At 44.5% G+C, this 25354-nt stretch overlaps 1 protein-coding gene across 1 annotated transcript in view; it reads left to right on the plus strand.

The window, feature by feature from the left end:
- Nucleotides 1–1017: 1017 nt before the first annotated feature.
- The window catches only part of LOC126176011 (E3 ubiquitin-protein ligase ZNRF2-like), a 146552-nt gene continuing 122215 nt past the window's right edge, over nucleotides 1018–25354 (plus strand). The window contains exon 1 of the mRNA XM_049923129.1: nucleotides 1018–1199. Coding sequence (XP_049779086.1) covers nucleotides 1025–1199 — 175 coding nt within the window. The 5' untranslated portion in view covers nucleotides 1018–1024. The remainder of the gene's footprint in view (nucleotides 1200–25354) is intronic.

A 25354-nucleotide genomic window follows, 5' to 3' on the forward strand; every position in this document is an offset into this window, starting at 1 on the left:
TAGTGTCACAGACACGTGAATTGGAGTGGCAATCATTAAAACAAAGGCGTTTTTCGTTGCGACGGGATCTTTTCATGACATTTCAATCACCAGTTTTCTCCTCCGACTGCTAAAACATTCTGTTGGCACCCACCTACGTAGGGAGAAATGATCATCACGATAAAGTAAGAGAAATCAGGGGTCTCACAGAAAAATTTAAGTGCTCGTTTTCTCCGCGCGCCGTTCGAGAGTGGAACAGTAGAGAGACAGCTTGAAGATGGTTCATTGAACCCTCTGCCAGGCACTTTATTGTGAGCAGCAGCGTAATCACGTAAATGTAGATGGAAACGTCGCGTCCTGAAGGTAAAATGTGCATAATTTCATCGAGGTCGAAATAAAGGTGTAGATTTGTGTGAATTACAAAGAAACAAACAAACGGACCCTGTTCATATATACACGTTTTGGAGAGATATTCAGTGTCCTGGGTCTGATTCTGCTTATACCTGTTTATACCTTGTGTGCTTCAGTACAAAAACCACAAAATACCGGGTTTAACCTCATACTATACGACGTCTCCTAAGTTACACTTGCTACGTACAAGTGAGCCCGGATGTCATTGGGTACTTCGTTCCTGTCAACGAGGCGAGAATCTGGGATGCCGGAGTCTTCATTTCGAGCTTAACAATGTAGTAGGACGTGGAATTCCACGCTGCGGCGTTGCCAGTTCCTCGTCCACGTACGTTTACACGTCCCGTGAGAGGACGCGTTGTAGAGAGCCTTATCTTTTGCTGTTGTACGATCGCTCGGGTGTAGAGAAGGCCGGAGAACGAGCGTGTGGGCCGCGGGGTGCACGGCGACACGCGCTACGCGGCGGGCGGGCGGGCGGCAGCGAAGCGCGCGCACCGCGTGTTGATATTTGGCGGGCCGGGAGAGAGAGAGAGAGAGAGAGAGAGGGAGGGGTGGCTAAAATCGTTATGGCGGGCGCGGCGGCGGCGGCGGCGGCGCGCGGCCAGTCGCGACGCTGGCCGGCCGCCAGGCGCCAGCCATGGGCATCATCATCGGCTCGTGCGTGCCCGACCCGCAGGCGCAGGGCTCGGCCGCCTCCGCCGCCGCCGCCCACCACGAGCTCGTGGCCGCCGCCGCCGCCGCAGCCGCCGCCGGCGCCGCCTCCGCCTCTCCGGGGGTGGCCGGCGTCCGCGGCATCCGCAGGGTGCTCTACGGTGCGTCGCCGCCGCCCACTTGCTGGCTCACCAGTCACTCTTCACTTTAAAATCTGCTGCCGAGTGCGCTGCCACGGGCGAGGGACTCTGTGGTGTGGCCCTGGCGCAAAGTAGTTTGCGACCGGCTAGTGCACGGAGTGCGAAAGTCGTATGACGCTCACATACAGTGCTCGCTAGCTACGCCCCTTAATTCTCACTCCCGCTAAACATTTTCGTAAGTACTACACTTTCTTGCTATGCTTGTGCATTCACAAATACGGTGGTTTCAGCAGCACAGATTATGCAGATGTGTGCAGTTTTGCGTATGTGGTGACCGCCTGTCCCGTATTCGCGTCAGGAAGCCGTCGCCGAACTACCAGACGGGTGTACCCTCTAGTAGCAACCCCCGATCGTCACGCTTGTAGTCGCGCAGCTGCGTCCCGCGCGTCGTAGTTGACCCTGACTGTGTACAACCGGTCGTTCCATCTCGCCAAACACCGAGTTCCTGTGTAGGGCCCCTGTTACTTTCACGTCTTCGGATATTCCGTGTAACGTTTTGCGTACTGGGCGGTCGAAAAGTAGCTGAAAAGGTCAAAAATCAGTAGCTCCGAAAGTTCCGCTAGTAGCGCGTACTTCATAGAGCGCGCGCGCGCACACACACACACACACACACACACACACACACACACACACACACACACACGAGAGAGAGAGGGGGGAGGGGGAGGGGAGGTCGGCACGCATTTATTGCGAAAGGAGATACATTTGTTCGCCGCCGCATGAAGTTGTATCCGCCCTGAAGGTTAAACATTCTTGCTAGGTGCTTCGAATAGTAACAGAAACAGATCGGCTGCTGAATTTTCCGTGCACATTCGAGGCACATTTACCTATTAACGGGAGTCAAATCTACGCAAGGATGAACTGTGTCATGCCACTTTCCCAGCTGCTGGCGCAAATGAAACGTCACGTATCGGCGAAATAGTAAATATTTCTTCGGTAGATACTCGTAAAAGTATGCCTCTCTCTGTGCATAAAATTGAAATCTGCGCGCTGTGCTGTTGAAGCGTACTCATCCATACAGTTTCTAATGTTCGGCACTACACACGTTTGCAACGGAGTGTAGCGTAAAGCGTGGTAAAACTCGGACTCGTATTTCGAAAATGCTGGACTCAAATCCTTCCTTGATTTTTTTTCTGATGAGTCATTTTTTAGGTCACGGCTACTTTCTTCCGTTGTCCTTCGGTAATTGAGCTAGTTCCTCGTTCCTTATAGCTTCGCTCTCGCGGCGACATTTAAGACGCGCAGCAAAAATGGTGAACGTTTGTTGCAGTTGGTACTCGCGGAATAGAGGATGTGTGACGCCGGGCTGAAGAGATTGCAGTCAAATGACATGACGTTGCGTTGTAATGCTGTTTGTCCTGTTCTGTGTACTTTTCGATTTGTACAGCAGGCACAAAGATCAACTCTCTGCTGTGGAGATAAGTGTCGCCTTGTGCTTTAACCCTTTTTGTTGTGGTCCTTAGGTACGGTGGTCATATAATTTTATTTTGGCAATGTTTGGGATTTGGACTCACCCCTTAAAACGAGAAGTTGACCTGCCCGGTACAATCAACAGTATGCTTTCCTACAAATGGCGTGTTAGCTTTCATTATTACACTGTGTCCTAGAAAGAAAAAGATTACTTACAACAGATTTTGTCATTACTAGGCCTCTTAATGTAGTTTCCAAAGCTCGTGCATAACAACAATTCAGAACTAGTCTGTACTTTAATTAACTGTAATCTTATCGGCGTGTGTACCGTATTGTAGGTACCGTAATAGTTAGCTCATTTGAGTTATTGAGTGTTGTAGGATTCTAGGGGAGGAATGTCCGGTGGTGGTGTGTGGTTGTACTTGATCTAGTCGGTCATGTCGTTCAACTGTCTAAGAGTAATACTGCGAGGGGATGATACGTGGAAAGACTACGTTCGGAAGAAGGGAAGACTTCTGTTACGGAAACCGCGCACACGACTGTTTGTGTTACTATACGTGCTAATACTGTGTTTGAAATCCTTACGAAGACCGCTTTACAGCAGACATCAAAGCAATTCAGACAGAGACTGCGAGGCCGTTGGGAACAGGTCGGTGAGCTGTCTGTATAATAGTCTAAGAGATACTACGGGAACTTGGATGAGAATCGTTGGGACCATGAAAACGACGTCCCCACGTATCTTTGAATACTTTTACGGAAGCGCCACTTGAGGCTTCTGTACAGCAGTTCTGCTCTGTACTTCTGGTCTCTTCTTTAGATGTCATACCGAGGCACAGATAAAGTACTTTTTTCCTCACTACAAGTAATACTGGAGTAGGAGAGGGAGGACTAACACGGACACAAAGTACTCTCTTTGCAATGTCTTTGCGAAGTGTGTAGAATCGTGGTCCTGTTACTGACGAGTCAGTTAAAAGTATCTCGCATGCAGGTGTTTCTTCGTGCGCTATACTAAAAATCAGGCAGCTACTCGGTGCCCCCTAAATTACACTACGTCGGGGATAGTTGCTGATCGAGGCTAAGTGGCATATCGCTTTTGTTTGTGACTATTCCCTCATCTCCAACGACTGGGTTAACGGCGTGGATGTCTTCGGTGCGTTCGATTATGCCACATTTTCCCTCGGGAAAACGCCATTTCGTAAACCTAACGCGAAGGGCTGCGCGGAAAGCGACATCCGATGTTTACGTGCTGCCGCGAGCTGCGCGTGCGGGAATCTGGCCGCGGAGTCCCGGGGTAGCAACGCCGGGTTCAATACCACGCACGCGGCGCGCGGCGGCGCGGGGGCGTGGTTGGCCGCTTCCCTATCGACCCCGGAACACCTGCTGTCCTGTCCAGGTAGCTGCTCAGTCTCCCCGGCTTCCGCCCGCCTCTGCGTGACTCCGAAAATTTCGACCGCACCGTTTGGCACGCTTCGCCCGTTTTCGGGACGGGCTCGGATCGATAAGGCGGCGTGCGCTGCAGACATTTCGGCTCACAGTGGCTCCGCCGAAATCTCACCAGGTCAGCGCCGCTGCGCCCGCGCCGCGCGCCCTTCTGCAGAGCGCCTGCCTCTAGTTGGTGCAGCCGCTGTTGTTTAAATGTGTGGAACTGGCCGTCATTGATTCTGTGATCCTGGGCCTCATTCTTTAAATTTGATCATTTTCCTTTCAAGATATTATTTAGGAGTGCGTTGTAACGAATTACGTGTCCAGTCACTTTCTTTTTTGCCTTTTTCTCGTTAATTAGCCGTAAAAATTATTTTTTTCTTTGCAGCCAGGAAATTCTTTGTGGTTCTTTTGCCTACCAGTGCTTAATTTGTGACTGTACGCGCCGGTTCGCCGTACCGGAACCTCTGACGAAAAAAGCGTTAAAATGTTTTAATACGTTAAAAAATTTAAAAAAGAAGAGTCACAAATCTGGAACCTCTTCTTTTACAGATCAAGCACTCTCTACAACTGTTGCCTCAGTTCCATTCTTTCAGGAGAATGACCGATAACTTACACACGTAGTTTCACTTAGGTGGCTAGGAGCCTAAGTGTCAGTCCAACAGTCCAGTTGTCTTCTGCTGAGTTCTTCTTAATCGATCGATCAGTGTCATTTTCTCTTATTTGTGACATTGATCTGTATGTGTGAAAAATGCGAAGTTGAGAAAGGCTGTTCAAAAGTTGGAGGAAGGTAAGATATCAGATTTTTAGAGTTTCAAATGCACTAAAGTAATACAGTGTCAGTTTTTCTTCAAGATAGTTGGTTGTTAACAAGTATTTTTATTTCTAAGGCTTTCTTGTCCATTACAGTGCTTCTTTTAACATCCATTAAAATGGCATCACAGTCACATTCCTACCCAAATATGTCATGTACGTGATTTCAGGTTGTGTTCCTCATTCTGATGTTTGTCCTGACGTTCGTGTTCAATTTATGTACGACAATAACAAGTTCGGGAACACTTCCACTATTGTCAGAAGCAGAGTTCTTATTATCATTATGTTTGTTACAGTCAGGAACTAGACTAGAAAACAGTTCTCTCTTATTTCATGCTCATCAGGATCATCGCATATTCCATCACTTTTCCCAAACGCGAGGTACATGGAGGCGTGAACTAAATTCACTTACCGCGAGGAAAGCATGATAGGATTAACTTTTTCGCCGTGAAATTTGTGCTTTCTTTGACTTCGATGTGCTCTTTTAGCACCTCTTAAAATAAATGTGATCTCACGTATCACCTAGTCCCATACCCTTATATGTTTGCGTCTACGATCTCCAGCTCAGTATCAAATCCATGTCAGAGTGTACCTTCACAGACGGACCTTCGGATGAATGTTTGCGAGCTTTTATTATTCTGATAGTATCTTCACGGTCTCTAATACGGCACTATGTAAGAGGCGGAAGAATAGTCATAGAAAACTCGAAGGTCGGTTTGGAGGGAACAATCTGTGTAGATTGTCGGAAGATATAATTACGAGTCTTGCTTTAACGGTTCGGACAATTCAGCCTTTTCAGCATTCCTCCAGTACTCTCTCGCCAGACAACCCTGTGTGCATTCTCGTCTTTCACTAAAAAAAGAAAAACTAGTTTCTCCGATGTAAGTCTGCTAGCTTTCGAAGTCGTTGTCACTAAAGTTAAAAATCTTATGGGTTGTTAAGCCGCGTCATATTTCCTTCTAAAATAATTGACGTTTCAACCCCTCTGCTGGGATCTTCTTCAGGATGTTGCTAGAACACTGTCAAAGACCAGTGTTGCGTTCTCTTATAAAGGGGAATTTTCCCGCGTTTGTGCTGGAGAAGTGGGTGTATCGGTTAAAATTCTTGTGGCTACCGTTGGTGGGCCATCGTCATAGGCTAATATTCCCGCAGAACAATGGGCGTATTGGCTAAACTCGTGTGGATACTATTGGTGGCCCATCGTCATTGGATAGAAAGGCACTATTCCACACTTACGCTGAAGAAGGGTTATTGGTTGAAATTCCTCGTACTGCTATTGGTTGGCCGTCATCATTGGCTAGATGCGAAACTGACAGAGCAAGAGAGGGGGAATATTTACCCAAAATAATATTGTCCTCCGAGGTGAGATGCAGCATGTCTTTTGTATCGCTCGCACACCGCGGCCGCATATTCACTTCCTTGATGGCGGGGAGCCACGATCCCGGAAGCCTATAGCCATCTTCTCTATTGAAATTAAATGCATTCTTAGAAATTTCAACCGCTTCTCGAACCTTTCGTTTAGCCAATAACGCCATCCTCTGCATAAGTGCGGGAATATTAACCTGTGATGATAGCCCACCAGTGGTAGCCACAAGAATTTTAACCCCCTCCCCCCTCCCTTTATAAGAGAACGCGACACTGGTCTGTGATAGTGTTCTAACAATAGTGGACACCGAAACATCCTGATGAAGATCCCAGCAAAGGGATCGAAACGTCGATTATTTTAGGAGGAAATATGACGGGTCTAAAAACCCAGAAGATTTCATCTTTGGTTTCTCCAATAGTTTATCAAGAAATGGAAACACTTACATTTTCTTTAACTACAAATCAGCTCCTGTGATAATGCTTCATTATATCCCCCACATACTTTTTCTACCAGGTATTTTTCGGGCTTTGACTGACTCTTGTTGTGGCTCTGAGCACTATGGGACTCAACATCTTAGGTCATAAGTCCCCTAGAACTTAGAACTACTTAAACCTAACTAACCTAAGGACATCACACACACCCATGCCCGAGGCAGGATTCGAACCTGCGACCGTAGCAGTCCCGCGGTTCCAGACTGCAGCGCCAGAACCGCTAGACCACCGCGGCCGGCGACTCTTGTTGTGATTCATCAACCTTACAGTCTAAACCCGGTACAATTTTACAATACAGTCCACAACTTTAGAATTCTCCGCGTTAAAAATTACTTGCAGCCACTAGACCAGGGTGATGTGGCAAGGTCTGAGTGGATATTACAAAATTAAAGAATTTTCTTTTTTCTCTTAACTCAGTAGGTGGTAGGTGGCTTGAATGTTCTTTCAAAAATGTTGAAATTGGATGTGTATCAGGCAGTTTCTTGAATCGCTTTATTTTATCGTTTGAAGGGCAATTGCCATCACATTATTTATTGGAATAACATTGTTAATCTCATAAACAAGTTTAACCTGTTCCATAACTGAATGAGTCTACTTAGTCTTTGCGTTTGTTTCTGTTCCGTGACGTTTTCTTCGTGTGATTCTACTGTTGCCTGTATCTTGGCGATGCCCTCTCATCCGCTCGTGCACTGCTTTATACTGGCGATGATAAACGGATCGTAGGAGAGCTGCTCTGGAGGATAAAATCAAACACAGTGCTTCGATTTCTGGATTTTATTCGTGTTTCATAATTACTCAGACGTAACACATTTGGACTTCGGTAACGATGTTTCTCTTTCTCTCTCTTCTTACATTCTACTTCTTCCTCGTCTTCTTCTTCTTCTTCTTCTTCGTCTTTGGTAGCGCTACAGCCCTTGGTGAGCCGTGGCTTCTTCAATGATTTTCCTCCGCATTTCTCGGTTCATTGCTGCTGTTTTCCACAACCAGACCCCCACACTGGTGAGATCCAATATTACATCGTCAATCCATCTTCTTCTAGGTCTCCCTTTTCGCCTAGCTGAATGGATCACACCTTTAACCATTTTCTTCGGGATTCTATCTTCTGCCATTCTCTCAACGTGTCCGAGCAATCGTATTCGTTGTGATTTTACTATGTTCCTACCTTGTATTAATACTTGTAATTCGGCGTTGTAGCGTGTTCTCCGGCCTTCTTCCTGCCTTATTGGACCATAGATTTTACGTATTTTCAGCTCAAAGGTTCTTAGTGCATTTTTGTCATGTTCTGCCAACGTCCATACCTGTCACCCGTTTGTGTAACTAGGCGGTCTAGGGAGTTGTATACCAGTAGTTTTGTTTTACTTGTAATAAGGCTGTTTCTTAAAAGCTGCATATTTGGAAAGTAAGCTCTGTTTCCTACTTGTATTTCCTTTTTAGCCTTTTCAATAGTGTTATCATTTGTTCTTAGGGCTCCCAAGTATCTAAAAGAGGGCACTCCTTTTTAAGCATTTCCCACTGAAGTTTAGGTCTGAGTGGTTCTTCTGATCCCAGGTTGTGACATTACCATATATTTTGTTTTGTTTCCATTTACTATGAGGCCAATTTTTAATGCTTCCATTTCCATTGCTCGGTATGTTTCTTGGAGTGTATTGATTTTTCTTCTTACTATAGCGATGTGATCAGCGCATGCACAAAACTGTCTAGTTTTCATAAATATGATGCTTCTCTTGTTGATTTTATGTACTACACTATGCAGGGCTATATTGAAGAGGACAGTGGAGGGACTATCACTCGCTTCACGCCATTATTAAAATCAAAGCTTTCACTTGTTCTGCTAAGGACCTTTACTTTTTCTCTTGTCTCTGTCATTGCCATTCTGGTTAGTCTAATTAGTCTAGCACATATGCCAGCATCTTCCAGTTCTTTGTACAGTTCTTGCCGGTTTATATCGTCAAAGGCTTGTTTGAAGTCGATGAATGGGAAAAGCAGATCTACATCGTATTCATAGAACTTTCCATCATATGTGTTATCACAAATATTTGCTCAATTGTTCCTCTGCCTGGTCGAAAGCCACTCTGGTACTATCCTTCTATGTCTTCTGCGCACTTCTGTATCCTTTCGTTTAATATACTTTTGAAGATCTTATAAGCTGTGCCCTTTCTTATAGATGGGGATTATTATTCCAGTTATCTGGCATAGTTTTTGTTTCCCATATATCTGATATTAACGTATGCAGTTACTTTATTACAGTCTCTCCACAAGTTTTTATTAATTCAGGGATTATGCTGTTTTCCCCAGGGCCTCGATTGTGTTTCGTCTTTGTACAGGCTAGGAGACTTGTAGTGTTGTATTTCTTGCCTCATTTTCTACTTCCGGATACACTCTTTCCTTCTGTTCAGCTGTATCTTCACCTTCTACGCTGGTATTTAGTGTATCTTTGAAATACTCTGCCCATGTGTTCTTCCTCCCTTACCATTTTACCATCTTAACTGGAGCATACCATTATTTTTGGCTGGAATCTGCTCTTTATTTTGCGTACAGCATGGTAGAACTTCCTTATTTCACTCTGTTCCTGTAACTCTCATGTTTCTTGAAATTTCTTCTTAGTCTACGTTTTTCTTTCTCTTGCAGTCTGTTATCTCTTCTCCTTAATTCTCTATATTGTCACGTAGAGGAAGGTGTAAGCAGATGAATGACGAACACTAACTTCACGTAACGAAGGTTTATTCAGCACTTGCACACACAAGAGCGCAGAGCGAAGTGCCTCCGGCCAGAACACATACAGTGTATATATGTACAGCTACAGAACATTGAAGTACAATGATTCTTGCCATTTGTGGATACTTCTAGAATGTACTCGAACCGAAGATAGAAATTAAAATGTTTCAGTTCAGGTGAGTTTTGAACTCACGACCTTCCATGCAACAAGCTAATATCATAACCAGTACACTACGGCGACTGGACTATTTCGCTTCTTCTGCGACAATATTGTTCCACATTGTTTCTGGTTTCTCTCTGAAGCGCTTTTGTTCTTGCCCTGTTCTTTTCCTCTGTTGCTGACCTGCAATATTCATCATACCATTCCTGGATTCTTCTGTTCCTTCTTTTGCTTATTATTTCTTCTGCAGCATATGTAATGGCTTCTTCAATCCTACTCTGCCTTTCGTCTACTCCTATTCAGTCTCTTTATTGCTCAATTTTTACTAACTATGGCTAACTTTTAGTGTTACTTGGTACTTTTTACTTGATCAGGGATTTTCAGTTTGTGAGTATCCTAGTTCATGTTCTTTTCTGTTCACTTGCGATTTGTTAGTGACAGTTTCTCTCTGAGGACTGATTTTATCACAAAGTGGTCTGAGTCACAGTTTGGTCCTCTGCAGCTCTGTACGTCTATGATAGACGTGGAGTACCGTGCAGTCACTGAAATATGGGCAATTTAATTGACTACTTCATTGACTGCAGACTTCCAGGTCCCACATGGATCCTTTTGTGTGAGAAGCAGGTACTTTTAATAATCTTATTATTCCTTGTTGCGAATTGGCATAGTAAGCCTCCATTCTCGTTGTTTTATTCATGTAGTGAATATTTCCAAGAAACTCCATATTGATGTTGATTCCTTCCTAATTTTACATTAAAATCATCTATTACTAGCATCAGGTCATATGTAGTACTGCGCAGCATACTTTTCCAAGTCTTCATAGAACTGTTCTTTTATTGTATCCTCTTTCTCCTCTGTCGCTGCTTGTGCATATACTGTTGATATATTCCTAAATTTCTCTTAGTCGGAGTCTGGGCATCCTTTCATTTATGGGTTCAAACTCTAGTAAACTAGTCCTAACTTCCCTAGTTATTATAAACCCTGTTCCGAATTGGTCTGTCGTTTCTTCTGGTCCGCTATACAACATCGAGTACTCTGGTTTATGTGTCTGCCCATTTCCTTGCCAGCTTATTTCCTGTAGCCCTACCACATCATAGTTAAATGGTATGGTTTCGTTGGCTATTTCTTCCATTTTTCCAGGCTGAAGCATTGTCCTCACATTCCACGATGCTGTTGTCAGATTGTTTTATCCGTTTCGTTTGCCGGTGTCATGATACATGTTTTCCATGCGGTTTCCGAGGCTTCAGTTGAAATTCTATACTATTCATTTTTTCTTTTTGTTACGGTATGGGGTTATTAGCCCCATAGCCAACTCCCGTTCGTGGGATTTGTCAGTTGGCGCGCCAGTTTCAGCCGAACTGGACTGTCGAGGAGTGGATCTGGGAAGGAAATCTTGGTGCCATTTAGCACTGAAGACTGGTGTGTCGACAGTGTTCTCACAGAAACTGAAACCTTCTACAGTAACAGTAGAGCGCCAAGTGGCCAGTTGAGGTACGGTTTCTCGGCGTCAGTACTGCAGTCTGTGCATGAGGGCTAAAGTTCCTCATCGTGAAATGAAGAATGATGTGAGAACGGTAGTATGTCAATCCAACACGAATTGTAGGACTGAACTTGTTCCAACAAACCATTTATGCTGTTGGGTATCTGAACAACATACTGCAACCCATTTTGAGAGAAGTGACAACTAACTACAAGTCCTACAGTTGTTTGATGCTGGTCAGTGGAAGAGATTGTTAAAGCAGGTGGAAGAGATTGTCAGTGGAAGAGATTGTCAAAGCGATGCCGCGAAGTGTCTTTAATAACAGGAATTATCGTACCTGAATTAGCCAGTTGACACATTAGCGTTCATTTGTAAGGTTTCAGCTCGAGTTTGTGTACAGCTCTGTGAACACATGTTAGGGACACTCTAGGCTGAAGTGCTAAACTACAACGACTTCCTTTGGCTGCTGGTGCTGTTTCGTTCAATTCGGCTAAGACTGAAAGCGACCCACCCAAGTCCAAGGAACGGAGTGTAGCATGTATGGCGATCGGAGATTGCGTTCACAACATTGGTCACCGCTCAGCGCCGGACGTCGCGCTTGCCTCATACGTGAAACACAGTGCATTTGTAGGTCTCATGACTGATTACAACGAAATGTCTGAGATTAGTTTTGTACGTATGCTGGTCAGTGGAAGAGACTAATTTCCCTTGACTGCGTCGTAAATGGGCTTTAGTGGTACTGAAGGCAGGTGATCTAGAGTGCCACACAATCGCTTTCTTTTTCTTAGTATATTCCGTAACGGTTCGGATACTATTTTGGAGCGATTGTGTTTGTGCATTGTCTTGCTGAAAGTGCAGATCGTCTGCAGGCTGCTGTGGGAGTTCAGAAGGATGGAAATTTTCGATCAGTAGAGTGCTGTGTCGTTCGCCGATGAGAGATTCTGGCAGATACGTCAAGATTTCCGTTTCGTGGCCTGTGCGGTCTTGGACTTTCTCATGCCGTGCCACTGGACTGTAGAAACGCGTACCTCGAGTCACCAGACGAGCCGGACTTTCAACGCCCACCGGGTGTCCATAGCGCTCAGGGCAGATGTGCATGTATGGTTATTTTGAATGGTATAGCTGCTCATCGTTGGTTGTCTGACATCGAATTAGCGAGCGATCTACTGCACTTTGGACCGTCTGTCTCCATGTGCTCTGCAAGCCATCTGACGGTGTGTGACGGAGGGTTCTTCTGGTACCACTTTAACTAATGCCCACTTCCCTGTTCCACTCCCGAATTACCCGTGGGAAGAGAGACTGTCGGTAAGTCTCTGTATTACCTCTAATTACTCTAATTTACTCATTGCGGTCATTTCGTGAGATGCATGTGGGAGGAAGTAATATGTTGTCCGACTATTCCCGGAAAGTACTCGCTCGAAATTTAAACACTAAAACTGTCCGAGGCGCACGTCGCCTCTGTCGTAATGACTACCACTGGAGATCGTTGGGCATCTCTGTAAAGCTGTCGCACCGACTACACGTGCCAGTAACGAAATGCGCCACCATTTGTTGGCTCTTCTCTGTCTTCTGTGAGTCCCACCTGATAAGAATCCTAGATTGACGACGAATACGCAAGAATCGGTAGAACGAGCGCTTGCTCCTAGATATTTTACAGTGCATACTGTTTTCAACAATTTGTCATCAGTAGTTTACTTGGGCAATAGTGGATGTATTTTGCCACGTACGCGCAATATGTTGCATTTATTTACGTTCGGGGTTAACCGTCAGAGCCTGCACCATTCATTAATCATGTGTAGGTCATTCTGCAAATCAATACTGTCTTCTGGCGTTGATACTTTTTTGTTTTTTATTTTTTTTATAGATAACCGCATCATCTGCGAACAGGCTTACACACCTTCCAACGCTTTGTGCTGTATCGCTTATGTACAATGTAAACAGTAATAGTCCTATCATACTCCCTTCGGATACTCCGAAAATTACCTTTACATCTGTACATTTTGTTTCCTTAAGAGCGACATGTTGAGTTTTACCTGCAAGGAAGCCTTGAATCCAGTTGCAAACCTGATCCGATTCTCCGTAACTTCTCTTTGTTCCACTAAAAGGCGGTGCGGGACGGTGACGCCTTCCTGAAGTCGGGAACACGGCGTCAATCTGAGCGCCGATAGATCTCGTGGTGGAACAGAGCAAGCTGTTTCACAACATCTCTGTCTGCGGAATCCATGCTGATTTTTATAGAGAAGATTTTCATTCTCCGAAAATATCACACTTCTTGAGCATAAAATACGTTTCATAATTCTACAACAGATTTACGTCAACCATATAGGCCTAAAATTATGTGCATCTGTCCTACGGCATGTCTTCAAAACAGGAATGACCTACCCTTTTTGCCAGTTGCTAGCATCATCTTTGTACAATCTTGCAGGTGTCTCGTCTGGAGAGCTACTTTCTGCGAACGGGTTATGAATAGTTTCACACTGGGCGTCTTCCTTCTCTGATGAATCCACGTTCAGAAATTACTGTGTACTGTAGCGTCATAGTATGCATTACCGGGCCACAGAAAAATGGAGTACGTCATGTCGATCGTCGTGGTCCGTTAATGTATGGTGTGGAATCTTTGGAGATGAAATCATCGGTGCACACTACTTCGCAGACACGCTGACAGGCGAGATGTATCGATCTTTTATTGTCGACAGTTTAGGTAATCTCCTTGAAAATGTTAGTCTTAACGTTGGACACTAGAGGCCGTAAGTGAGTGTAGCAGTGTAGCACGATGGTCACCCGACGTATTCTCGTCGTGGTCTTGCGCAAGAAGGGAACAACAGATTTCCTGGAATATGTTTAGGACGTCTTGTTCCTCAGGAATGGCCTCACCGTACAGCTACGGAATTCTTGTTGTGGGGATGTCTAGAAAATGGTGTTGATGTCATCGAACCCACAACTGTAGATGACGTTAAAGATCGCATCTCGGAAGCTGTCATTTCGTGACACGAGCAACTCTACACCTCGTCGGCAGGTCGTTTAGAAGGCGCGTTGTGTTGTGTATTCTAGAAGATGGACACTCTTTTGAACACCCCACATAAATGAACATTCGGCCACCAGAACATGAATCTGAACACAGCCAATTGTGTAGAGTCTCTTGCTCCACCATTGACATTTTTATGGTTTCTATAAATCGTTTCTGAACTCTGTGAAAAATAACAGAATTAACTGTATTCCTGGCTAGCTACGCAAATACTCCTTAAGTTACAGAGAAAATGCGTTACATGAAAAACCCTGTAGGTACGGTAATTTAGATGTGTACAGGAAATCGAACGACGTGACACTGTTTGGCGGTTTTTCTGTTACTTCCCGATGGCTGAAGGCGCCTCTCCTCTTCAATGTGGAAATAATTTCCGGGTTAGAGTCAGAGGTGGAGTATGGAAGTCGTAGTGAGTATCTGCAAACTTTATTACCGACAGATGATTGCACGCCGACACACGAAATACATCTTTTTTAGTAGGAGATGCTTAGTGTCGTGGTACAGCGCAAGACGAACCAAAACACTCTGAAAAAGGAAAGAAAGATGGTGAGTCCGTAGCCTGGTGCCTCTCGAATGTTCCACATACGTGGCATGACATACCGACCCTGAGAAATAGGCATATGTGTAACCCCCCTCCCCCCCCTCCCACCACACACACACACACACACACACACACACACACACACACACACACATTTTCTAATTGATAGTAAAAAGTACGTGTACCAGTTTTGGTAGAAATTGCTCGCGGTATTATTGACCTACGCATGAACATATACTGGAGACTCGGAGGATGCACGTAGAGCACCGTGCACCGAGAATGTTCTGAAAGAACAACTGTTTCGGGACGACACATTTCCTGACCCACTTCGCTAGAAAATAATATTTCGTTTCTCGCTCTGCGCGAAATAAATACCGGCTATTAGCTCATTTACGTTAATTGTAACTTGGAGTGACTGGAACTGCCGTAACGAGCTGTGAAGCAGAATCCGTAGAGTTGGAAACGCGAGTGGGGCGCGGCGCGAGGTGACGTCCTGTGTAACCCGGCTGAAACCCCGGCGCGCGAGCGTGTAAGCCTCTTAGTGGGCCGGCCAGCACGCCTCCTCTGTCTTCTGCCCACTGCGAGGAAACTCTTGTGCCGACTTGGCCAGCCAGCCGGGGACGCTGTGGGCAATGCAAGTTTCTTAAGCGAGTTTCGTTCGAGAAACCGTCTCTGACTAACAAAAAAGATAGCGTCGTCTTGAAGAAATCTTTGGACCAGTTTCCTACCCGTCACCTTCATGCTGTCGGTTCTAAATCTATATATTCTCTTCAAATTAGTACTAAGTGCATGACAGAGAGTACTTAGCATGTTAGGGTCTTTTACTGTTCCAGTCGCTGGAATACATATTCAACAAGATGATGCTAATCCGGTTTCAGCTTAAAATAAACCATCTCAGAGTAAACAATACTAGCGTCATTAGTCACAAGATACCCGCTGTTGCTACACTCATCTGGTAAAATAAGGTAACCATTTAAATTAATGGAAAAAAAATGAAAACAAGAAGCAGCTCTTATTCTACTGCAAACGCTTATACTGTATTTACCCTAGTATTCGCTATCCTTAACTATTATTGACTGACATGTACAATGCTTTTGCAGCATTACAATATTTGTGATTTTGTAATACTACGTGTGTGTGTGTAAAGTTAGTGTTGGGTGGTGATGAGACGTGCCGGCACAGAGCCTACTCATCGTCACGTCCGCTCGCTGCACTCAGCAGGCAAACTACGTTTATACACCTGTTAACTCGTGACTAGGTGTGTATTGCATCGTGCTGTTATTACTCCTGCACTGATCGGAAGTCCATAGACTTACTTATAATTTGTTACGGCTGTAGTGGAATGCAATAAAATTGAGATCATGCCAATATGATTATCAGTTGCATGAGGCACCACTTCTTACATGAAATGAGGACTGCTAAGCAGAAGAGACTAAATACTATGAACAAGCCGTTATACCATTTATTTCGATTATTGATCTTAAATTAAATTTTGTTGTAGTACTGTGAATTAGTAAGCCGGCCGCGGTGGCCGAGCGGTTCTAGGCGCTACAGTCGGGAACCGCGCGACCGCTACGGTCGCAGGTTCGAATCCTGCCTCGGGCGTGGATGTGTGTGATGTCCTTAGATTAGTTAGGTTTAAGTAGTTCTAACTTCTAGAGGACTGATGACAGATGTTAAGTCCCATAGTGCTCAGAGCCATTTGAACCATTTTGTTAATGAGTAAGACTTCATAATAGCAGATTCCAGTAGACGATGCAGTTCTCGTCAGTACGTACACGCCCAGCTGCGAGTTACCGGGCTCAGAAACGCATTTTGTCTGCTGAGCTGAGCGAGCGATCGAGCGAGCAAGTTCAGGCCTACCCTCGTGAGGTAGCCGCCACGGCCTGTCTTTCTCGTGGGCCTCGTGGACGCGGGTGATACGTACAATTTGTCAGCGTATTTTGGCATGTTGTGTCTGATTCACAGTTGTGTGTGCCTTATTAACTGTTACAACTCATCTTTCTTCTCCTCCTGATCCTTTTCGTTGTCACTGTTGTCACTGTCACTGTGAATGTGGCTGTCCACCCCCTTGAGATTGTCGTTACGTTGCGTATAGGCATGCCTGTCACGTCGTAACCGCAGGTACGCTTCGTGTGCTCTTTTTGAAATACTGTTTGTTCACGCATTTAATTGTACCCATTGTTCTTGGTCTCTTATTGCTTTATATAAGTGTCTGTTTCTGTATAGTCTAAGTGTAGTGTTGCCCGCAGAAGAAGACAGTGTGTGCATGTAGATGTCTGTCTCATAATCATGCGGTTAAGTGCGTCCGATAAGGTCCGTGTCCAGTTCAGAAATGTACCATACCGCGGCTGGGGTCGATATTTTTCATTCTCAAAAAATGGTTCAAATGGCTCTGAACACTATGGGACTTAACATCTGAGGTCATCAGTCCCCTAGAACTTAGATTTACTTAGATCTAACTTACCTAAGAACATCACACACATCCATGTCCGAGGCATGATTCGAACCTGCGACCGTAGCGGTCGCGCGTTTCCAGACTGTAGCGCCTAGAACCGCTCGGCCACAGCGGCCGGCTTTTCATTCTCAGCCACTCCCTTATGTCAGGGAGGAAGTCGTACAGTCTACACCCCTTGTCATTTACATCCCACTCTCCTTGCCATGTATCTGAATACCAACTTTTGAGGTGACATGTCTGTATCGGTACACTAATTATAGTGCGTACCTTACCTAGTCTCACCATCTTTAACCAGTACCTTGCAGTTCTATATTTCATCGTGATATCTGACAGGCAATTCCGAGCACCAACACAGGGTGCATCCACTAAGATGGTGCCTAAGGCGCCAGACAGCCTAAATAGGACACTTCTCTAGCCGACCGATGTGACCGAGCGGTTCTAGGCGCTTCAGTCTGGAACCCTGCGACCGCTACGGTCGCAGGTTCGAATCCTGCCTCGGGCATGGATGTGTGTGATGTCCTTAGGTTAGTTAGGTTTAAGTAGTTTCTAGTTCTAGGGGACTGATGACTTCAGATGTTAAGTCTCATAGTGCTCAGAGCCATTTGAACCATTTTTGAACACTTCTCTGCCATCGTCTGATTGATGCTTTGTTGGTGACCAGGTCCAGTCTGCGTGCTCACGTACTAGCCACGAAGCTGTGTATTGATTCTAAGACTGTTAGAGGTTCTCTGCACTGGTTCGAATTTAACCTCAACGTTTTATGGGATATTTTTTCAGCTTTGTCTGTGATTAGCCTTATGTGTTCCAGCAAATTCAACTTTATCATCTATATATAGTCCAAGATAGCGTCTAACATGTGCTTGTTTGATGTTTGTGTCCCCTATTTTAACCGAAGGACTTCTTTGGGGTGATACTTTCGGTAATGTTTATGTTGTTTTGTTTTCAACTATCCTGAGTCTTTTGTTGTGACATCATTTTGTAATTGTTTGTAATATTCCACTGGCTTTCTCTTCTAGCTGGACTCTGTTGTTTGTAGAGACTACATCTAATAAGTCATCTGCATAGACGCCAATTTCGTCTGACCTGTCATCTCCAGCCAGAAGTTGTGGGAGGGGTTCGATTGTTAACTCTCAGAAGATCTAGCCTTGAGAACTCTCAGAAGATCTACCGTTTGGTAATTCTTTTAATTCTTTTCTTGCTATATGCCATTCAACTACTCGGTCTTTACAGTTGTATAGGAAACTGTTGTACAGTGATTTCGGTACTTCCAGATGTCTTAACCTTTGCAACATTGCGAGCCACCAGAGGGAATTGAATCATCCGACAGTGTCAGTCATTATTGCCATGGCGTATTTCTGTGTTTACCGGTTCTGAAGTCGAACTGGTGTTGGCTAATGCCCTGTGGGTTTGCGAACGCTTACACAGTAGCTTCCCTGAATCTTTGCTAGTGTGTTTTGTTAGGGATATAGGTCGGTATGTCTGTGGCTCTGTAGGACTCCTGTCTTCTGATTTCTTAATAATAACTGCTTCGCAGTTTTTCTATACTGTAGGTACCCTGCCCGGCCGTAAGGCAATGTGTAGTAACGTTGTCCGCCGTTCGTGGTCTCGCGGTAGCGTTCTCGCTTCCCGAGCACGGGGTCCCGGGTTCGATTCCCGGCGGGGTCAGGGATTTTCACCTGCCTCGAGATGACTGGGTGTTTGTGTTGTCCTCATCATTTCATCATCATCCAGGAAAGTGGCGAAAATTGGACTGAGCGAAGGTTGGGAAATTGTACGGGCGCTGATAACCGCGCTGTTGAGCGCCCCACAAACCAAACATCATCATCATCTGTAGTAACGTTGTTAGGAACTGGGCGATCTCCGGTGCTAGTTTTTTAGTATTTCCGTGTGGATACCACGTGAACCAGGTGCTTTTGTGTTTCTGAGCTCTTAGATTGCTAGCGCAGCCTCATATTGCGCAAAAGGAAAGGTGACTGTGGCAGTGTTGGTATGGTGTGTTTAGGTCTTCTCTTAGTGTTGTGTAGTATTGTGTGTCTGTATCGATGACATTGTCAGAGATCAGTTTATACAGCAGAAATTCCGCTGTCTTATTCCATCCCCTCATCACCGAACCGTCATCCAGCCGTAGCGTTCCCAGAACTAAAGGGGTTTTATTTTCTCTGTTAGTATTTTTGTATGCTTCCCCCATATATTCTGCTCTTTTTGTGTTGTTACAAACCGTTCCCAGTGTTGTTTACGCGTGTTGTGTAGAGTTTTTCTGTACAAGTCTTCTGCATGCCTGTACACCTCAAGTCTTATGCGTATGTCTCGGTCCAGTATAGTCCTTTCATGCGGTGTATTCTAGTGTATGTCTATGGTGTAGTACAGTCAGGTATGAATAATTGCTTAAGCAGATGGCTAGATTATTAATAGAGAAAGGCAAAGAAGTCATCCTCTGGATGAACCGGAGAAAATGAGAAATACAATGCGGTCAGCAGAACCAATAGAGAAATGTAGAAATTGGTGGAATAGACTTTAAAAAAGTAACCAGCTTCAAGTACTTCTATAGTCTGTTAGACCACAACAACTTATCACGAAAGGTCGCCCAGGATCCTCGCAATAAAAAAGGCACGTTTTGCACTTAATAAATTCCTCGACTGCAACCTTCTTTAAAAGACAAGTAAGACTGAAATGTATAATACAATTGCCCAACCAGTGGTTTTATGTGGAACTGCGAAATAGTCACGAAACTGAAGACGGCGAGGAAGCTTATGGTCTCCAGAAACGCAGTCGTCAGACAGATATTTGGAATTTTTCGTGAAATTGGTGCGCGAAGACGAATCAAAGGCAGAATAAAATAGTGTAGCACAGGTCTCACAGGTAAAGTTAAACCGCAAGCATCAACTTGGTATGGAAGTTTCGAAAGGAAGCACGAAATGCAGAAGACGAAGGGGAGAACCAAGACAAATATGGTTAGGTAACATTAGAAAAGAAGTTGCTAAGCTAAGCGTTATTATTATTATTATTATTATTATTATTATTGTTGTTGTTGTTGTTGCTGTTGGCCAGCGTACCCAGCGTCGAGGTTATCACTGACCAGTAGATTAAGAGAAGTTGATGGACGTGAAGGGAGAACAAAATAGCAGGGGCTCGTTGATGAGGCAAGGGACTGACTTCGATTTGAGTGGCGTACACTAATTTACCATCCGTGCTCACAAGAGTTACATGAAGAATAAGCGACAGGTCTGAGCAGCGTGCGCCGAGTGATATCCGGGAGATAGCGGAACAGGTTCCAGGAGGCGATGGGGGCAAGTATTATTCTCTTACTATTCGAGAGTTAAGTGTAATGTAGAAATGAGAGCGTGTTTCATTAGGAGAATGTCGAAAGGTTAGGGGAAATTAGGAAAATTTCAATACGTTTGTCTTTGGATTGGTTGTTAAAGTGGCAAGTCCTTTTCGTGACGACTAAACTGGTAGCAGAAGAGCAATGTTACCCTAGCTGCAAGAGAAACATGACAGCTGAGCAATATGTTCTCTAAGAAGTGGTTCAATAGCTTCACCAGTTCCCATTCTTGTGGAGGACCTGTGCGGAGGTGTTGCAGAATGCCGAGTGCCAGCTGACGAGCTGCAGTTGTTTCCCAGACTTGCTCTGCAGGAAAGAACAGGATAGTGCGGTGGAGTCGTCAGTTACATACACGTTATCTCACAAATGGAACCCATTTCTTTTGCGTTGCAGCCTTCTAAATTTACTATTTTTTTCTGGAATGTGTTTCATTTTGTATCTCTGGTTCTTTGATGTATATATGCTACTATGTTCTTATTTCCGTAATCAATGCTACTGTTGACTTCTTTTTCCAGAAATACAAGTAAATTTCTTTCTTTTGCATGTTCTTGTTCATTCAGTGGAGGTGTACAAAGAAGATTCGCCTTCGCTTTGCCGTTGCTTCTGATATTTTGCGTATATTTTAGTAGATCTTCTCATTACTACTAATTTTTCAACCATATGAACTTTGTACTGCACCCATTATTTTCCTAATAATCCTTATTTAAAATATCTCTGTTCTGTGGAGGCTATAGATAATCGTTAACCATTCAAGTGCATGTAACCATTCTGGCCTTACGACTGTGTCATGCTGCTTTGGTGTTGTAATTTTAGTTGCAGGTAGTCTTAGTAGTCACACTACACTCGTCCGTTTTAGTAACTCTTATCAGTTGCGATTTTTTCTAGTCTGTTGTATGGTCTGTCCAAGATATGCACATTTACTGATTTGCTACATTTTACCTGTTCGTGTTCCTGTATATTTTGGTACATTCACCACACGGAGTGAGTTTACTGAATGGTGGCAAACTGCAGGGGGCGGCCCCAGAATAACGAGGAGCGACGCGGGTCTTACAGGCACATCCACGTGAAGGTGGACCCAGATTCAGCACCAGGCAGGTGTTGTAAAAGCCAGACGACCGTGTGGAACACTCTCGACGACCACTGCCGCTATGCTTATCACTTAAAACGCATGCAGGCTTTATTAGCTACGGACTACCCTCTGCGGCGATTGTCGCACAGGCCAGTACAGTGCTGGGATTTCTGTCATCCACCCTATTCAGAGATGAGCCTACCGTTACGAGGGGCGGTATCATCGCCCCTCATGACACCCACCTGTGTGGTATGGAGAATCCCCTTCGTATGGCGACAGCGAACCAGCATCACCAGTTCGGCCTGCATGTGGATGGGGATAATTGGCGACTGCCTCGTGGGACCAGTCATCCTTCCACAACGCCTCACAGCGTTAAAAATGTTCAAATGTGTGTCAAATCTTATGGGACTTAACTGCTAAGGTCATCAGTCCCTAACTTTACACACTACTTAACCTAAATTATCCTAAAGACAAACACACACACCCATGCCCGAGGGAGGACTCGAACCTCCGCCGGGACCAGCCGCACAGTCCATGACTGCAGTGCCTTAGACCGCTCGGGGCGTGGCATCCCGCAGGCAGACGTGTCTTTTGGTAGTACAGTGAGCACCACATCGTGGTGTCCCAGCTTACTGCCTTCTTGAGTGTGGACCTAAAACTATAGTACTGGCACTACACCCTCGCCCCTCTCTCAAGACCATTTTTTCGTAGACATTATTAGAGACTAATGCTGTGTTAGTTCAATCAACATGGGCACAGCCGCATCCATTACAAATCTTTGTGCGATCCTAGCTTAACGCAGCCCTGAGACTCATATTTGGGAAGACGAATAAAAACAGAGGAAATTAGTAACTGAAGTTAGGCGATGACGATTATCCTGGTATGGGCATGTAATGTGAAGCTTACGCTCCGTCTAGAATGACTGTGTCGATGTGACGTCTAACCGTAATATTCCGTACTTTCCTCGTTCCTTCGTTTTGCTACACTATAATCGTTGTTGTTTTAGTGTTCGTAGAAATTTTGTATATTTTATTTTCAATATGTGTTTCATTAGGCATCTCAGATCGTCTGATGTATGTCGCACATCATGCACAGGCACTTAACCACATCTGGTCCCTTTCATCCCCCAAACCAACCAACCAACACTTAACCATCGATTTTCGGCTTCATTGAAGCTTTCAATGTCAGTGACACCACATAGTTATAAGTCTTCCGTAGATATCTTGTGTCAAGTACAGTTCTATAGATCTCATAATTAAATTTTCCTCGAGACATTTGAGTCTCATCTTTATGCACGATAATGATGGAAGATGAAGAAATGAATTAAAATTTGTGCCATGGTCGGGACTTGAACCTAGGTCTCCTTGCTTGTTAGATGGGAATGGTAGCCCTAGCATGGCCACAGCACCACAGCTAACATTGCTGCACGCACTACCCCGGTCGAGTGCCCTCCCTGACCCAAATTTCAGTTCACGTCTTCAGCTTATTTTGTCCTTCTTAGACTGTCACTATTGCCCAGGCTCTCTGGCACTGGAAGAGCACCCCACATCTAATGCCTGGGTTCTGTTCCAATGCCGGAGAACCTCTGCAATAGTGGCAGTCTAAAAAGGGCAAAATAAGCTGAAGACGTGAACTGAAATTTGTGTCAGGGAGGGCATTGGGCCCTGCTCGGGACCTCTCAGTACAGTTAACAAGTTTCGTGACGCTTCCCACCGCTGCCAGTCTTTACGACATGACACTGAGTGGCCCTGCAGTAGCCGTTTCACAGTGAGCAGCGTATTGTTTTACCTTGAGCTGTGGCCTTAATATAAATTCGTGTACGTTGCTGCAAATAAATACCACGTATGAATGTAACGAGCTTTCACGAAACCTCGTTACTTCCTTCCGTCATCAACATCACAGCAAGTGGTCAGAACGGAGCGCGAGCTGCACATGGTATCAGCATTGCGGGATGTCTTCTCGCCGTAGCATTGTGGTAACATATCTCGTAGCATTGTGGTAACATATCTCGCCACGTGGCGTCAATAATGATTCGTTGCCTGCGGTCGCCACAGACATGGCTCAAGAAAAGTTGGACAGAGTATGGTTCATAATACCAGCATGCTGTAGTGTTGAAGTACGATTCCTTATCTATCTTATCTTCGGAGACAATCTGAGCAGCCGTCTTCGGTTGTTTGTAGATGACGCTGTCGTTTATCGACTAATAAAGTCATCAGAACATCAAAACAAACTGCAAAACGATTTAGAAAAAATATCTGAATGATGCGAAAAGTGGCAGTCTGACCCTAAATAACGAAAAGTGTGAGGTCGTCCACATGGGTACTAAAAGGAACTTGGTAAACTTCGGTTACACGATAAATCAGTCTGATGTAAAAGCCGTAAATTCAACTAAATACCTACGTATTAGAATTACGAACAACTTTTAGAATACTGCTGCACCTTGTGGGATCCTTACCAGATAGGACTGACGGAGTACATCGAAAAAGTTCAAAGAAAGGCATCACGTTTTGTATTATCGCGAAATATGGGGGAGAGTGTCACTGAAATGATACAGGATTTGGGCTGGAAATCATTAAAAGAAAGGCGTTTTTCGTTGCGACGGAATCTTCTCACGAAATCCCAATCACCAACTATCTCCTCCGAATGCGAAAATATTTTGTTGACACCGACCTGCATAGGGCGGAACGATCACCACGATAAAATAAGGGAAATCAGAGCGCGTTCGGAAAGATACAGGTGTTCGTTCTTTTCGCGCGCTATACGAGACTGGAATAATAGAGAATTGTGAAGGTGAATCGATGAACCCTCTGCCAGGCACTTAAATGTGATTTGCAGAGTAGCGATGTAGATGTACGTCTAAATTTTTATTTGGGGTTAGACGTGATTCAGAGACCTGTGGTACAGGGAACGGGGGTGGACTCCGCTTAGCAATTCCTGTTGGCACTTAGGAGCAAGTCGCCCAGTCACTTCATCGCCGCGGTGATGGCCTATGCGGGTGCCGAGCTTTACGTATGTTACGACTACTTCAGACTATGCTACGTGCATGGCAGTGACGTCTTCCGAAGAGTAGAGAAGCTGAGTCAAGTAGTAGTGTACCAGCACCTTTGCGGCAACATGTGCGACCTGAAAAACAAAATATAATGTGACTAGTGTGTTTCGTAACTGCAGTTTTCCAGTGTGTTTAACAATGAGTTTTTAATGTAATTAAGATTGCCTTAAAGATAAACCCAGGGTAATTCTTTACTCAGCTTTGGAAATGGATTGATTTGCAGTGTAGTGATTTTTTATAAAATTTAAATGTTTAAAGTCATCATTACCGTAATTTTATAAGAATCTTCCACGCGGACATTTTGATCAGTTCCATAAGTTTCCTCGTGTCTTTTGCCCCGGTCTCGACACGTGAAAAACCGTTCTCCAAAATGAAATACACAAAAGCATTTACAGATCTAAACTAACTGATGAACATTTGAAGTCTCTGTCGGTGATTTCCATTAATAAACTTAATCCACGTCCACGAACAATTGTAAATGGGAAATTACAATTACATAAATTTCATCAGTTACAATTTCTATGGTTAATTTCGTTGTGTGAATTTAATTATGTCATTTAGGTACGGTAAGTTTTCAGGAAATCTCATATAATTAATTACAGTTATAGATAACAGGTAATGTGTATCTTAATTGGCCATAAAATAAAAACGACTGATTCTTGTATGTATTTTGTAACATTCATTTGCATTGTACATTTTACGCTGTTACTTCGCGTAATAAGATGATTCGTTCTTGCATCTTGCTCGAAATTAAGAATCGTCAAGTGAAACACTTTTTTTTCGTAGGAATCCATGTGG

The sequence above is a fragment of the Schistocerca cancellata genome, chromosome 3 (genome assembly GCF_023864275.1).
Source record: "Schistocerca cancellata isolate TAMUIC-IGC-003103 chromosome 3, iqSchCanc2.1, whole genome shotgun sequence".
In the NCBI taxonomy this organism is placed as follows: Eukaryota; Metazoa; Arthropoda; class Insecta; order Orthoptera; family Acrididae; genus Schistocerca; species Schistocerca cancellata.